The 15716-nt window shown below is 46.6% G+C and overlaps 1 protein-coding gene across 1 annotated transcript in view; it reads left to right on the top strand.

The window, feature by feature from the left end:
- CCNJL (cyclin J like) overlaps positions 1–15716 on the top strand; it is a 64109-nt gene that overhangs the window by 22559 nt on the left and 25834 nt on the right. Inside the window, 1 exon segment of the mRNA XM_005897510.3 lies at positions 8078–8291. Coding sequence (XP_005897572.2) covers positions 8078–8291 — 214 coding nt within the window.

Raw genomic sequence — 15716 nt, 5'->3', positions numbered from 1 at the left:
TCCAGGAGCGCTTCCTGAGCCGCCCCTCGCTGGCTGCCTTTTTGTTTCTGGAATTCAGGCAGCTCAGCAGAGGGGCTGGCTTCGTGCACCCAGCTGCTTCGAGCTGCCTTAGGTCAAGAGTGCTCCGAGAGGAATGCGATCCTTAGAGCAAAGCCCTTGTAATGGATGCCTTCCCCCACTCCCCGGCGCCCCCCCCCCCTCACAATTGGGTTAGGGGAATAATTGGCCAGACTCTCAACAAACAGGGTAGGCATGCTGGCGTCCTGGTTTGTTGTTCATTTCCCAAAGAATCACCCTGCTCTGAGGTGCTGAGTAGAAGTGAAGGCTCAGAGTCTCTGCAGAGCATGCGGAGGCAGGCAGCTTTCTCTGCCCTGCCACCCCCCTCTCCCCACCCCAGCCCAGCTATAAACCCTCAGGTAGAATGTCTCCTTCATCAGTACAAATCAGGATCCTTTGAGAGCCCGACAGAGGCAGATAAGCTCAACTTATCTGAAGGTTGATTGCCCAGTTTGAGGGAAAGGCAGGCAAGTGCTGTTAAGTGCCACACGCTTTACATTATGACAGTGTGACCTCCTTTTCAGGTGAGGACACCGGAGTTCAGAATTCACATGTCCAGGGTTAGTAAACAGTAGAGGTGAGATTCCACCCCAGAACTGCCTAATGTTGCAATCCGTGTCAGGCTGTTCCCCTAAATGTGGAGGAGTGTATCTGGAACAGGGAGGGATGTCCTTGTGTTCATTCTTATTTTTTAACTGACTTTGTGTTTCAGGCAGTTTTAGGTTCACAGCGTATTGAACAGGAGGTACAGAGATGTCCCATGTACCCCGCCTCCCCTCCACATCCACAGCCTCCTCCACTATCAACAACCCCCACCAGAAGGGTCCATTTGTTAACAAGTCAGTGAAGCTACAAATCCTCACGTAAAGAGCAGCCAGTGAGGGGCGGCTCAGGAAGCGCTCCTGTAGTGGACCTACATAAACACATTACCCCGAGACCAGTTTACATTGGCGTTCACTTTTGCTGGTGTACATTCTGTGAGTTTGGACAAATGTGGAATGACATGTCTCCACCATTATAGTACCATACCCAGTAGTTTAACTGCCCTGAAAGTCCTCCATGCTCCCCCTGTTTATCTCTCCCCCACCCAACCTCTGGCATCCACTGATCTTTTCTTTACTTTCTCCATAGTTTTTCCTAGTCCAGATTGTCATATAGTTGGAATCATGTATGTATGTTTCCTCCTTGCCTTCTGATGGACGTTCATTCCTTTTTTTTAACTTATGCAGAGATTTTTTTTGAGCACCTGCCCCTATGCCAGGCTCTGGGCAGTTGGTTTGGCAGGGTGGATGTGGCTCCTGCTCTTTGCAGCTAGAGTTTAGCAGGAAGAGACACATAAATAAGTAAATATCTGGCCTTGAAGAACAGCATGCTAACAAGGGGCACCTGATTTAGAATGATGAGGGATCAGAGAAAGCCTCTCTTTATAAGTGATGATTAAACCTGTCTGAGGGATGAGCAGAAGTGGAGCTGAGGAGCATCACAGACAGCTGTTCTCCTTCCTAGAAGCCTGCACACCCTTGAGAACAGCCTTTTCCATGAAGCCCTACCTGCTGACTCCTTCTTGAGCTATTATTGCCTATTCCAAAGGTCCATAGCTGTTTTATGTACCGATGGCTTCCTCAGAGAATCTGCTCAAGCCAGTGGGCTCTTTCTGCAGGAGGGTGTGCAGAGGAAAGACATACAGCATCTTGCTTTGAGCTTTTCCTACACAAGGGAGAATGCAGAGGATGGGAGTGAAGCTCTGTCGGGCTGAGCTAAAACCAGAGAGAAGTCAGAACGTTGCATATCTGACTTCTTGTGTTTGGAGCCTTTGAACCACCTGGATGAGGGCAGTGCAACCCGGGCCAAAGGTCACTTCGCTAATTTCCAGCAGCTGTTGCCTATGGAACACTAAGTATCTGAGATTGTTGTTGCTTCTTGTCAAGAGCCTTAGAACCCTCTGCTTAGAGGAAATACCCAAGTAGGCTGCAAGCTTGTGGGAGCTGCTGGAGGGTGGGGAGGGGGTCCTGGTGATGAGAGGGCTGCAACCGCAAATTGGCTGCTGCTACCAGCTGTCTGGCTATAAGCCAGGGCAAGACTGACTGAGAGATCTTCCCTGCAAGGCCACTCTGCTCTAAACCCTTTACTGTCATTGCCCTGCTCCAAACCCTTCACTGGCTCCCATTGCCCACAGGGCAGGCGGGATATCTTACATGTTAAGTCCCTTCAGTCGTGTCCAACTCTTGCGACCCCATGGACTGTAGCCTGCCAGGCTCCTCTGTCCATAGGATTTTCTAGGCAAGAATACTGGAGTGGGTTGCCATGCCCTCCTCCAAGGGATCTTCCCGACCCAGGGATTGAACCTGTGACTCTTACGTCTCCGGCATTGGCAGGCGTGTTCTTTACCATCTTAGCAGGACATATAGATTGAGACCCTGTCCAGCCTTGCAGCCTGCTTTGTTCAAGCATACTCTCCCTCTCTGGCTGTTCCAAGGGCTCCAGCTTCCCCAGACGGGACACCAGTGTGGCCTTGCAGGTTCTGTGTTTCCAGCTGAACTTCCTTTCCCCCTTCATCTTCAACAGGTTAGTTCCTAGACATCCTTCCAGAATTTGACTAGACAGGTCTCCTTGAGGTTCCCACTGACTTGCTACTCTACACAAGTGGCCATACCTTCCTCTGGGCCCTGGGCAGTCAGTACTCACCACTGAGTCCCTCCCTTCTTCTCCCCGTTCCTTCCTTCACTCCTTCACCATTTAATTCCAGGCATCTGACCATGTACTTGTCACACCAGGGCAGTGGCAAAACAAGCAGGAGTAAGAGCAGATCCAGACTCACACCCTCAAGCAGCTTGAAGTCCTGTGGTGGTAGCATGAATCCATCAAACAATGAAGATGAAAAATACCCAAAGAAGTCAAATCCTTTCCTTAAAGAAGTGAAGATTTTGTCCATGATTTAAAAAGTCTACACATAATAAATGCTGGAGAGGATGTGGAGAGAAGGGAACCCTTCTACACTGTTTTGTTTAGTTGCTAAGTCTTTGTGACTCTGTGAACTGTAGCCCACCAGGCTCCTCTGTCCATGGGAGTTCCCAGGCAAGAAAACTGGAGTGGGTTGATATTTCCTTCTCCAGGGGTATCTTCCCGACCCAAGGATTGAACCCACATCTCCTGTATTGCAGGTGGATTCTTTACCACTGAACCACCAGGGAATGGAATGTAAATTGGTACAACCACTGTGGAAAGCAGTATGGACGTTCCCTAAAAAACTAAAAAAATTTGTGATATCATCCAGAAACCCCATTCCTGGGCACATATCCAGAGAAGATGAAAGTTCTATCTCTAAAAGATACAAGCACACCAATGTTCGTAGCAGCACAATAGCCAAGACTTGGGAGCGACCTAAATGTGCATTAGCAGATGAATGGATAAAGATGTGGTACATATATACAGCAGATTATTATTCAGCCATAAAAGAGAATGAAATAATGCCGTTTGCAGCAGCATGGACAGACAGACCTAGAGAGTATCATTATCATGTGACTTACTAAATGAAGTAAGTCAGGTAGAGAAAGACAAATATGTGTTATCACTTACATGTGGAATCTAAGAATAATGCAATTGAATTTATTTGTAAAACAGAAACGGACTCACACATAAAAAACAAACTTTGTTAACAAAGGGGAAAGGAGGGGTGGATAAATTAGGAATACGGGAATAACAGATGCATATAAAATAAAGAATAAAAATTTACTGTATAGCACAGGGAACTGTATTCAATATCTTGTAATAACCTATAGTGGAAAAGAATCTGAAAATGTATATATGTTAACTGAATTACTTTGCTGTAACCTGAAACTAACAAAATACTGTGAATCAACTATACTTCAATTAAAAATTGTTTATTAGAAAAGATTTTCTCATTGATTTAAAAAAATAGTAAAAGGTTGAGGAAAAGGATACATTCAAATTCTTCTAGTCTCAGATCTAATATTTCTTGTTAGTTAAGCCCTGGGGTTATAGGACTTTGTCACACTCAGTTTCTTCATGTGTAATGTTAGGGACAGGAAATAATTCATCAGGCATTGGGCACCTTCCATGATCACAGCTTTAGGGCTACGGAGACAGAGGTGTTGTGGCCTCAGGTTCTGGGGAAATAAGTCAGAGAAAAGATCCTAGCATGAAATCTCTACCAGGCTTCGCTTTCAGAGGGCAGGTCTCCCCTCCCTCAGGGAAGACGAGCAGCTTTACCAGTGTCCACAGCTTTCCTCTGCAGTGCTGATCCCGGTTTGGAATTCTGCAGTTGCCTTACTCTTTGATGGTCATCTCTTTCCAACAGGGCCATAAACTCCATTAGAGTGGGTGATATGTCTGTCTTATTTTTTTTTATAACAGCTTTATTGAGATATCATTCACATACCATAAAATTCACCCTTTTGAAGTCACATTCAGTTGCTTTTTAGTGTATTCACAGAGATGTACAACCATCGACACTGTCTAATTTAAAAACATTTTAATCATTCCTAAAAGAGCCCTCATATCCATTAGCAGGTTCCCCCTGCCATTAACCTTCCCACCTGCCCCCAGCTTCCAGTAATCTCTGATTACCTTCTGTTTGTATGGATTTGTTACCAGAAGGGAGGCCTCTTCCAGGGCCCAAGAGTGGGCTCTTGTCTAACACTTGGAAGCGAAGTGTCCGAGGATACACATGTCCTTACAAAGCAAAAGACTTTATTGAGAAGGGGCGCCCAGGCAGAGAACAGTGGGATGAGAGAACCCAGGAGGGGGTTCCCTCCTCCTGGCCAGAGGGTTCCTCTGCCTCATGGCTCACTCAGTTTTTATGGTAATGGGATTAGCTTACAAGGTTGTCTGTGGCCAGTCATCTTGCTGTGCCCACTTTTGGTCTGACTAGGGTCCTTCCTGATGGCACCAGGATCTCTCTGCCAAGGGAGGATTTCTGGGAGGTTGGCAGGACATATTATGGGTTGGTGACTCCTCTCTCCTTTTGGCCCCTCCCAAATTTTCCTGGTTAGTTTTCAGTGGCAGCACCGTGTTCCTTATGGGGATCTCTGATCTCCTGTTGTGAGACAGCTCATGCAAGTGGTTATTACCATGCCTGACCCAGGTGGACAGTTTTGGTCAGCAATTCCCTAACAGATTTTCCTGTGCTGCACATTTCATATAAAGAGAGTCCTATGATATGTGGCCTTTTATGACTGGATTTTTTTCACTTAACATAATGTTCTCAAGGTTCATCCAAGTTGTAATGCATATCAGTATTTCATTCCTTTTTGTGGAATAATAATATTCCATAGGATGGGTATACCATATATTTCCATTCATCAGTTGGTGGACATTTGTGTTGTTTTCATTTGGGGGCTATTATGAATAATGCTGCTATGAACATTTAAGTTCAAGTTTTTGTGTGGTCATCTGTTTCCATTTCTCTTGAGTGTACACCAAGGATTGGAATTGCTAGGTCATGCTAGGTCAAACTCTTTTACAGTTTGAGGAGCTGCCAAATCATCCTCCACAGTGGCTGCACCATTTTTCTTTAACACCAGCAGTGTATGAGGGTTCCAGTTTGTTCACATTCTCACCAGCATGTGTTTATTTTCTGTTTTTGTTTTTATAATAGCCATTCTAATGGATGTGAAGTGGTATCTGATTGTGGTTTTGATTTGCATTTTCCCTAAAGTAATGTTGTGGAGAAGGCAATGGCACCCCACTCCAGTACTCTTGCCTGGAAAATCCCATGGATGAAGGAGCCTGGTAGGCTGCAGTCCATGGGGTCGCTAAAGAGTCAGACGTGACTGAGCGACTTCACTTTCGCTTTTCACTTTCATGCACTGGAGAAGGAAATGGCAACCCACTCCAGTATTCTTGCCTGGAGAATCCCAGGGACGGAGGTGCCTAGTGGGCTGCCGTCTGTGGGGTCGCACAGAGTCAGACACGACTGAAGCGACACAGCAGCAGCAGCAGCAGCAGCAGCAAAGTAATGTTGAGCATCTTTTCATGTACTTATTGGCAATTTCTATACCTTCTTTGAAGAAATATCTGTTCAGTCATTTGCCCATTTTTAAATTGGGTTGTTGGTCTTTTTATTGAAGATTTGTAAGAGTTCTTTGTATATTCTGAATTAGAGTCTATTACTGATCTGTGATTTCCAAATATTTTCTCCCATCCCGTGGGTTATCTTTTCATTTTCTTGATGGTATCTTTTGAAAGTTTTAAATTTTGAAGTCTAACTTATGCAATTTTTTCTCTTTTTTTATTCCTTTTGTTTTGGATATCATATCAAAGAAACCACTGCCTAACCTAATCATAAAGATTTGTTCCTGTTTTTTTTTCTTTTTAAGAGTTTTACAGTTTTAATCTTACATTCATGTCTGTGTCTGTCTCATTCCTGATTGTACCCCCCTCTGCCTAGAATAATGCCTGATATATAGAAGGTACTTGATACTTATTGAGTGAAATGAATGAATTGATATCTCTTAAATGAGTGAATGAACAGATATCTCCTTGTCCCAAAGCTGTTGCTATTCACAGCCCCAGGGTTAAGAGCGGGTGTTAGGCAGGGGAGGGTCACCAGTTTGTTTTAATCTCATCCCCCAGTTAACCTGGCCTTAGTGAGCTCTCACAGTTCCTTTTCTGCAGCTTCTTCTTTATGTTTTTCCTGGATTTTTGCTTCTTTTTTGTTTCCCTTTTTGACAAAATGTTGCTAAGACATTTCCTTACTAAACTGTGTCTGGTCTGCTTGGTTAAATGTATGGTAGAGGTATAAGAAAATTTTTTCATTCATCAAAATCTTGGGTGACATAGTTTTCTTGTTGCACTTGCTTGTGTTTGACTGATAAATTCAGATGCTGCTACTGCTGCTGCTAAGTCGCTTCAGTCGTGTCCGACTCTGTGCAACCCCATAGACAGCAGCCCACCAGGCTCCCCCGTCCCTGGGATTCTCCAGGCAAGAACACTGGAGTGGGATGCCATTTCCTTCTCCAATGCATGAAAGTGAAAAGTGAAAGTGAAGTCGCTCAGTCATGTCTGACTCTTTAGCCACCCCATGGACTGCAGCCCACCAGGCTCCTCTGTCCATGGGATTTTCCAGGCAAGAGTACTGGAGTGGGGATGACACAGAAGTACATAAATTACGAAGGAAGAGTCACCTCCTCAGGGGACATATGATGGCTGAAACTTAGAAAAAGTGTGTATATAGAGAAAGAAAAGGTAAGGTAACAACTGATGAATCTGGGTGAAGGCTATTTGGAGTTCTCTGTACTCTAGTTTTTATTAGGCTGGGCCAGGTCTGAGTTGTAGCACTCAGGGTCTCCGATCATAGTGTCATGCAGGATGTTGTAGTTGTGGCATACACGATCTTTAGTTGTGGCATGTGAAGTCTTACTTGTGGCGTGTGGGATCTAGTTCCCTGACCAGGGATGGAACCTGGCCCCCCTGCATTGGGAGTGTGGATCTTAACCACTGGACCACCAGGGAAGTCCTTATGCTCAAAATTAACAACCTTTCTTACACTGAATTTTTTTCAAAACAGTGTTTCTCACAATCGCACCCATAGAGGAAATTAAGCCGAGGACCCTGAAAGGTTGCTGGGTGCTTGGTACTTTACATCCATTTTTCATTTAATCCTCAGCTGTTGGAAAGGAAGCCAAGGTGAAGGTGGGCTGACCAAGGTCATACAACTTGGTTGAGTGGAAAAACCTGAATTTGGACTTGGGACTCCAACTTAAGTCCTCCTGTGTGTTTTATGGCCTTGTGCATCTCAGGCAGTCGACCTTTTGCTGGGAATGACCAGGCTGCTTCCTTTGCCTCTGTCTTCACGTTCTTGACACTTCACGAGCCTGAGCTCAGCGAGGGCAGGAGGGGGATGGTCCAAGAGTTTCTAGAATAGAGCGACTGCCATTTGGGGCTTGAAGGAAAGCGAAGAGGGAATGGAGGGAATTGATGCTCCCTCACCAGCCAGCAGGTGGGCCGTGAGGCTCCTGGGAGGCAGCCCTGACCCCCTCTTCTGCCCTACCTGTTCCAGGAGCTGAAGCTGCCCACCTTCCGAGCCCACTCCCCGCTCCTGAAGAGCCGCCGGTTCTTTGTCGACATCTTGACCCTGCTGAGCAGCCACTGCCAGCTTTGCCCCGCTGCCCGGCACCTGGCTGTCTACCTGCTGGATCATTTCCTGGATCGCTATGACATCACCACCTCCAAGCAGCTCTACGCCGTGGCGGTCTCCTGCCTCCTGCTCGCAAGTACGTGGAACCTGCTTCCTTCCCTGTGCCGTGCCCTCCTGCTCCACGAGCCCACGTGCTCCCGAATTGTTCTACATTTCCGTGATCTTTGTGCATCTTCTGTATTCATCCTTAGCTGAATGCGAAGAAGTGAAGTTGCTCAGTTGTGTCCGACTCTTTGCAACCCCATGGAATGGAGCCTGCCGGGCTCCTCCATCCATGGGATTTCCCAGGCAAAAATACTGGAGTGGGTTGCCATTTCCTTCTCCAGTAGGTCTTCCCGACTTAGGGATCAAACCTGGATCTCCCACACTGCAGGGAGACGCTTTACCATCTGGGCTACTAGGGAAGCCCTAGCTGAATGCAAGCTATAGTAATAATAATCAACATGTTCTTTAGCATCTAAAATATACCAGGCTATAAGGCATAAGGATTTTAGCAACTTGGTCTTAAAAGAATCCACATAATGACTCTAGAAGACAGATCTTTGAGTACCTGCATTTCACCGAGGCACAGAGAGGTTAAGAAATTTTGCTTGGGTCTATAGCAGATAGGATTTGAGCCCAGAAATGCAGGATGCCAGAATCTGTGTCTTAACCCCATGTTACCTCCTTTCTGACATAGGGCCTCTGAATGTGCTAAGTGGGTGGGTGGGGAACTCTAGCAACCACTGTCCTTAGACATGTTTAGAAGTGTGACTGCTTGTGTGGGGCCCAAGCAGGAGTCAGGCCTGGGCACAGGCCTCTTTCAATGAGGCCTCACTAAAACACAGCATGGCTTTGACCATCTGTCTGTCTGCCTGGGTAGGAAATGAACATGCTCCTGGTCTGGTCCAAACAGAGTCTGCCATGCCATGCTGCCACTTTAAAATCGCCCTCTGGTTTGCTGACAGTCTTAAAAGGATCAGCCGTCAGGGTCCTGCCTCTCTGACCTCATGCCTTTCTCCTCTTACCTCCCTGGGTTCCAGCCAGTCCCCCTGCTCCCCTGTCACAGAGCTTTGAATCTGCTGTTCCCTCTGCCCAGACCCTCCATTCTCTTCCCCCGCCCATCTGGTCTTGGTTAGACGGCACTCAGGCCCTGCACTTGCATCCCCAAGAAAGCCTCCACCACTGCCTGCAGAGTGAGTGGTGCGTATGTAAGGTGTCTCTGATGTACAGTTCCACGGCATCGTGGATTTTTAATTAAAACCCACCTCCCCAACTAAGCAGGCTTCCCTGATGGCTCAGCTGTAAAGAATCTGCCTGCAGTGCAGGAGAGGCAGGAGAGTCTGGAGATGCTGGTTCAATTCCTGAAGAGCCCCTGGAGAAGGGAACGGCTACCTACTCCAGTATTCTTGCCTGGAGAATCCCATGGACAGAGGAACCTGCAGGCTACAGTCCATGGGGTCATAGTCCAACCTGCAGGCTACAGTCCAAGAGTTGGACAGGACTGAGTGACTGAGCAGCACACCCCCACTAAGCAGTGAGTTTCAGAGGGGAAAGGAGCACATAGGAAGGCCTCGGAATATAGTATTTGTGGACTAAAGGAAATGAATGGAGCCAAGGGTTCCCTTAGAGTGGGAACATCCACATTTCTCCAAGTTGCCCTTAATGCAGAGGAGCACATACCCTACAGTGACCAGCTGCAGTCACATTAGACCAGCTGCAGTCACATTACCTTGATATCTAATCAGATTTTGCCTTCGTCGCTGCATTACGTTACTGTCCTATTTTATTACAGGGGGCCCTTCCCCATTCTTTGATTTCCCGCTGATGCTTCAAGAAGACCATGCCCATTTTCTCCAGTGGCTTTGTCTGTCCCTGGCACACTGCTGTGAACCCTTCATCACCATCATGCAGTTCCAAACACATGGCATTAGAGTTTTTAGCATTCTGCCTTGTTTTCCACCCTGACACCTGCCACCTGCTGTTATCTATAATCCCTGTGCCAGCTTTGGGTTTACAGCCTTTCAATTTGTGATTTTCTCTACCTTGGACCAGCTGGCTTTCCCCTGTGATATAGGGGATCTTGGCTTGCTGGGAGACTGGCCTGCTTGCTACTTCAAAGTCCCAAATCAGCACGCAGCTCTCTTTGGTCTTGGGAGGAGCTGGGGGCTGGCGAGACGTCCCTGTCAGTGGAAGGCAGCACGGACGTCGCATTTCGGGGGGCCCTCGGGGAGTCTGCGCCGTGGCCTCTGGCTTGCTGCTGTCTGTGATCTGTGGTCTGCATCGAGGGCCCTGGGGCGGAGGACTTGGATTTCCACGGGGCCACCGAGGCTCCAGCGTCTGTCTGGGGAGCTGGGGTGGGAGGTGTTCACTGGGGACTTCTTTGTGCAGCGGCTGCCAGGGCAGAGGGGGGTGCCTTTCAGACAGAGAGGCAGACCCCTGACACACCCGCATGTCTGAGGGTGGCAGCCAGCCTCGAGTGGCAGGAATGGATTTTTCAGGACACCTGCCATATGCTCAGGGGCCCCAGGCAAGAAAAGTTTCCATGACAGCCTGAAATCCTATTCATTCCTCCTTCGCCTCTCCCCAGGCCAACTGTCGGCCACAAGGGAGGTCACCTTGCTCAGGAGGTTCGGAGTTCTGCTCATTTCCTAGCAAATAATTAATTCCCAGATAAGAAGGGTGACAGTTCTTGGGTTTTTGCAGCTGCTTCCAGGTGAGAGTCTTGCATAGATGGAGCCCTCTCACCCACATGCACTTTCTCTGCTCCCATAAAACAGGAGCCGGTCGAGAACCCATGTCTCCAGACTGCGGAAGGAGGAAGAAAAGCAAGAGTTTGTGGGCTGGTCCATGGCGGACCAGGGGCAGAGCCGCCCTTTGCCTCTCTGTGATCAAGTTTCATTTATTTATTTTTCATCCCCTGCATTGCTAAGTAGATTCTTAACCACTGGACCACCAGAGAAGTCCCTGTATGACCAAGTTAACTTCATTTCCTTCCTTAACAAAGGAGAGACTCCTGTTGTTGTTCAGTTGCTAAGTCGTGTCTGACTCTTTTGTGACCCCGTAGACTGTGTAGCCCCCCAGTCTCCTTTGTCCATGGGATTTCCCAGGCAAGAGTACTGGAGTGGGGTGCCATTTCCTCCTTCAAGGGATCTTCCCGACGCAGGGATCAAACTCATCTCCTGCATTGGCAGGCAGATTCTTTACCACTGAGCCACCAGGATACCCTGGAGAGACTCCTTCTGTAAGTATAATCTAGATCTAAGTGTGCCATAAATTGAATAGAGCCACTGTCTTCTGGAGTCTTTTGTCTTATACAGCACCCCTCGCTAGCTGTCTTTTGGTTGTTGTTGTTGTTTAATTAAAGGGGCAGTTTGACAACACAGAAACCCCACCACTTGCAGGTGAGTTGGCTTTGATGGTGCCCCATAATCATCGTCCTGATGGGCTGGCTGCATTGTTTACTGGTCCCTTTCTACATACCCAGCCCTGTGCCAGCCACTTCATACACACGTCACTTGGAAGCCTTGCACCCAGCCCGGGTAGTCGTGCTGTCATCCGCCCATTCTGTAGGTTCAGAGAGGCCCCAAATCACACAGTTTGGAATTTTGCTTTGTTTTTTTAAATTGAGGTAGAATTCACATCACAACATAGAATCTACCATTCTGACCACTGTAAAGTGTGCGGTTCTGTGGCATTTAGTTCACGTACCACTGTTGCACAGCCATCAGCTCTCTCTAGTTCCAGAACGTGCCCATCACTCCGAAAGGGGCCCACGTACCCCATTAACCAGCCAGTTCCCATTCCTGCCCATCCCTAGCCCCTGGCAACCACCCGTCTGTTTTGTGTCTGTTCTGGATATCGCATATGGAAAGGAATCATACAATATGTGACCTTTTTATGTCTGCTTTCTTTTAAGTTTTTAAGATTCATCCATGTTGTAGCATGTGTCAGTACTTCAGTACCTCATCCCTTGTTATGGCTGTATGGATACGTACAGCCTTGCATGGATGGACCACAATTTGTGTATCCATTCACATGTTGATGGACATGGGGGTGGTTTTCACGTTTTGGCTGCTAGGATTAGTGCTGCTGTGAACATTTGAGCACCAATTTTGTTTGAACATTTATTTTCAATTCTTTTGATTATCAACGTCGGAGTGGAGTTGCTGCCCAGATGTGGTTATTCTGTGTTGAACTTTTTGAAGGAAACTTGGAGTTTCGCCTTTGCCTCGTTATTGCCCTTCAGAGATGAATGTGTGCTGAGTCCTTATCCCCAGGATATGGACCGGGGAAAGAGAGAAAGGAGAGAGGGAAGGAAAGAAAATCAGAAAGGCAAGAGGCATGACCAGTGGCATTTTGCTAGGATGGCAAGGCCTTAAATGTAGTATAAGATCTTACGATGATGATATAAAAAGTATGAGATGCAGTAAGTCCCCGACATATGAACAAATTCCGTTTTGAGAGTGCATTCATAAGTCCAACAAAGTTAGCCTAGGTACCTGACTAACACAATCTGCTATGTAGTACTGTACTGTAATGTTTGTAATACTTTTCATATAGATAACACACAAAAACAAAAGCAAAAAATAAAACATTTTTAATCTTGCAGTACAGTACCTTGAAAAGTACAGTAGTACAGTACAACAGCTGGCATACAGGGGCTGGTATCGATTGAACGGGCAAGAAGAGTTACTGACGGGAGGGGGGAGAGGAGGGGAGATGGTAGAGCTGAAGGATCGTCAGCAATAGGAGACAGAGAGCAAGCTGCAATTTCACTCATGCCTGGCATTGATGGAACACACATTTGCATCTTTGAATCTTTGCAACTTGAAGGTTCATATGTAGGAGACTTACTATATATATGTATATATATATATATATTTTTTTTTTTTTTTACTGTATGTTTTTATTGTTAAAAAGAATCCAAAAGGAACAGAAGCACCTAGCATAAAAAAATTAGTTTCTCCCCAAATCCATAGTCCCATTCCCAAAGTTTGGGGTGTATCAGTCCAGATCTAGATGTACTTATGTATTTTTGTAATTGAGAAAATAAATTTCATTTCTCAGAGTGGGGGAGGGAATGAATCGTAGGTTAACAGCTGAATAAACTGCCCAGTAAACAAAATTGCCAGATTTCCTCCCTTCCTCCTTTTATCATTCTTTTTTTTTTTCATTATTTCTTGCCAGCTAATCCCAGTTCCATTATACTTTCTCTTTGCAAGCGTCTGTTTTCTTTCATTGTGACTTTCGGACCCCTGCCCACTCCCTGAGAAAACAATGTTTCTGAGTGCTGAATTGTTGGTGAGCCGCATCCTGCCCGACTTCTGATTTGTGAAAAGCTGTGGGAGCTCAGGGAGATGAATCCATGTGTTTCTTAGGATAAAATTCTGACTTCCATTTTTTTGCAGCTGAGCCTGAGTCCAGTGCTAGCCTTCATCTCAGCTCTCATCCTTCTCCCCAGGAGAGGGAGGCATCAAGCAGGAGGGTGATCCCATGGTCTCTGCAAGGAAAGGACCCCTCTCTGTCCTTGGGTCCTCATGCAGGGCAGCCTCCCTTAGCCGGGCCCGAGTCAGTCTTGCTATTCTGTGCTTACCTGTAGTAGGCACATCTCCCACTGGTAGAGTTTTAAAATTAGCAGTGGTACACTCACTTGTAATAAGATTCAAAGACTAAAATAAAAAATCTGTTACCCATCCCACTCTCCAGAGACAACTTATGGGAACAGTTTCTTATATCTCTGCCCAAAACCGATTGAATGTATTTTCTAGGAATATTCTGTGTGTATACAAACATACAGTCAGCTTTCATGAGCCAAGATTCCATACTTGCAAATTCACCTGCTCACTGGAATTTATTTGTGACTCCAAAACCAATGCTTCTGGAACTTTGGGGGCCAGCTCTGTGCTTTCTCATTTCGGCTCTCACACTAATAGCAAATATCAGGTGGCCTTTTCGGCTCTGTTTAGTGCCTTGTTTTCGGATTTTTCTGCTTGTTGTTGATTTTGCTGTGTGAAATGAGCCCCCACCATCATGTTGAACTACAGTATTCTGTTCTTGCGTTTAGGAAGGCTGTGCTCTATGTTTCTTAGGAGAACATTTGTTTGTTAGGTAAGCTTTGTTCAGGCAAAAGGTATAGTGCTGTTAGTTGTGAGTTCAGTGATCATAAATCAATGATATATTAAACAAAAATACACAGAAAAGGTTATGTAGCGGGTTTTTTGGCTCCACTGGGTCTTTGTTGCTGCACTCAGGCTTTCTCTAGCTTCTGTGGGTGGGCTTCTTGTTGCCATGGCTTCTCTTTTGGAGCTTGGGTTCTAAGCACATGGGCTCAGGAGTTGTGGCACATGGACATAGCTGCTCCATGGCATGTGGAATCTTCTTGGACCAGGGATTGATTCTTAACTAAAAAGCTTAGTGTTAGTCCAAAAAAGCTTATGTGTTGATTGATTGTGATCAGATTCACAGGAACCTAACCCTGTATCTTCCCTCTAGGAGCATGGTTCTGTGTTCACCAGATTAGTGTGCACCGTGAAGAATCAGGATCAGTTAGATCTGCACAAGTGGGTTAACACCAAAGATGCTTTCTTTGTGGTACCTTAGGGAATGTCTTTCCCATCAGTCTTTGTGGAGGTACCTTACTCTTTATACTGAGTGCAGAGTTCTCCATGTTATAAACACCGACATCCATAGAATGATTTCTCTGTCAATGGATATTTACACTGTCATCCTTTTTTTCTTTTTACACTGCTTTACACAATGTGACAACAACTGTCTTCCCTGCATCTTTGCACACTGAAGTATGTCTGTGGGATAAATGCCCAGAGATGAAATGGCTTTGGTCAGAGGTATGTGCATTTAAGATTTTGGTAGGCTGCACTGAAACCAACAGCTGAGGAGATCCTTTGTTTCTTCAGTTGAACTTAGTGTGCAGGAGCCTTTGGAGCCACACTTCTCCACCATCAGAAGGAGAGCCACGTCCCTCCCCCATTCTGGCCCCTCGTCACTGTCCACTAGGGCTTCCCAGCGGGGAGTGCATTTGCATCCCGCCTTTCTGCCTTGTCCTGTCCAGGATGCCCAGGTAAGAAATGAGTTCCCACAACAACTACTTTTAAGGCTTCTTAAGCCAGACATCAATAGCCTCATCTCTTAGTGAAGGTACCAAAAGAAGCACTGCCTCTGGGCCTCCGTAGATTCTAGAAGAGACCTGTCTTTCTCTTAGTAAACTGTCTTCCTCTCTCTCTCACCCCTGTATCCTTCCCCTCCCCTTCCCCTGCTTTGATTACTTAGCAGCTGAGAAGCAGCTTCTTTGCCAGCGGAGTGGGGGGATGGGGTCGCTCCCTCTGAGACTTTGAGATTTCGGAAACTTGAAAGCAGCCCTAATCCCTCCTGATGTCCCTCCTGGACAGGGATGAAGGAAGATGCCCCAGCTCGCCCTAAAGCCAGGGATTCTTGGGACTCCACTGGGGCACCAATCACAGGCTGCTTGTGTGCCTGCATGCTCAGTCATGTCGGAGCAACT

Source organism: Bos mutus, chromosome 7 (assembly GCF_027580195.1).
Source record: "Bos mutus isolate GX-2022 chromosome 7, NWIPB_WYAK_1.1, whole genome shotgun sequence".
In the NCBI taxonomy this organism is placed as follows: Eukaryota; Metazoa; Chordata; class Mammalia; order Artiodactyla; family Bovidae; genus Bos; species Bos mutus.
This window is presented reverse-complemented; position numbering and strand designations above follow the sequence as displayed.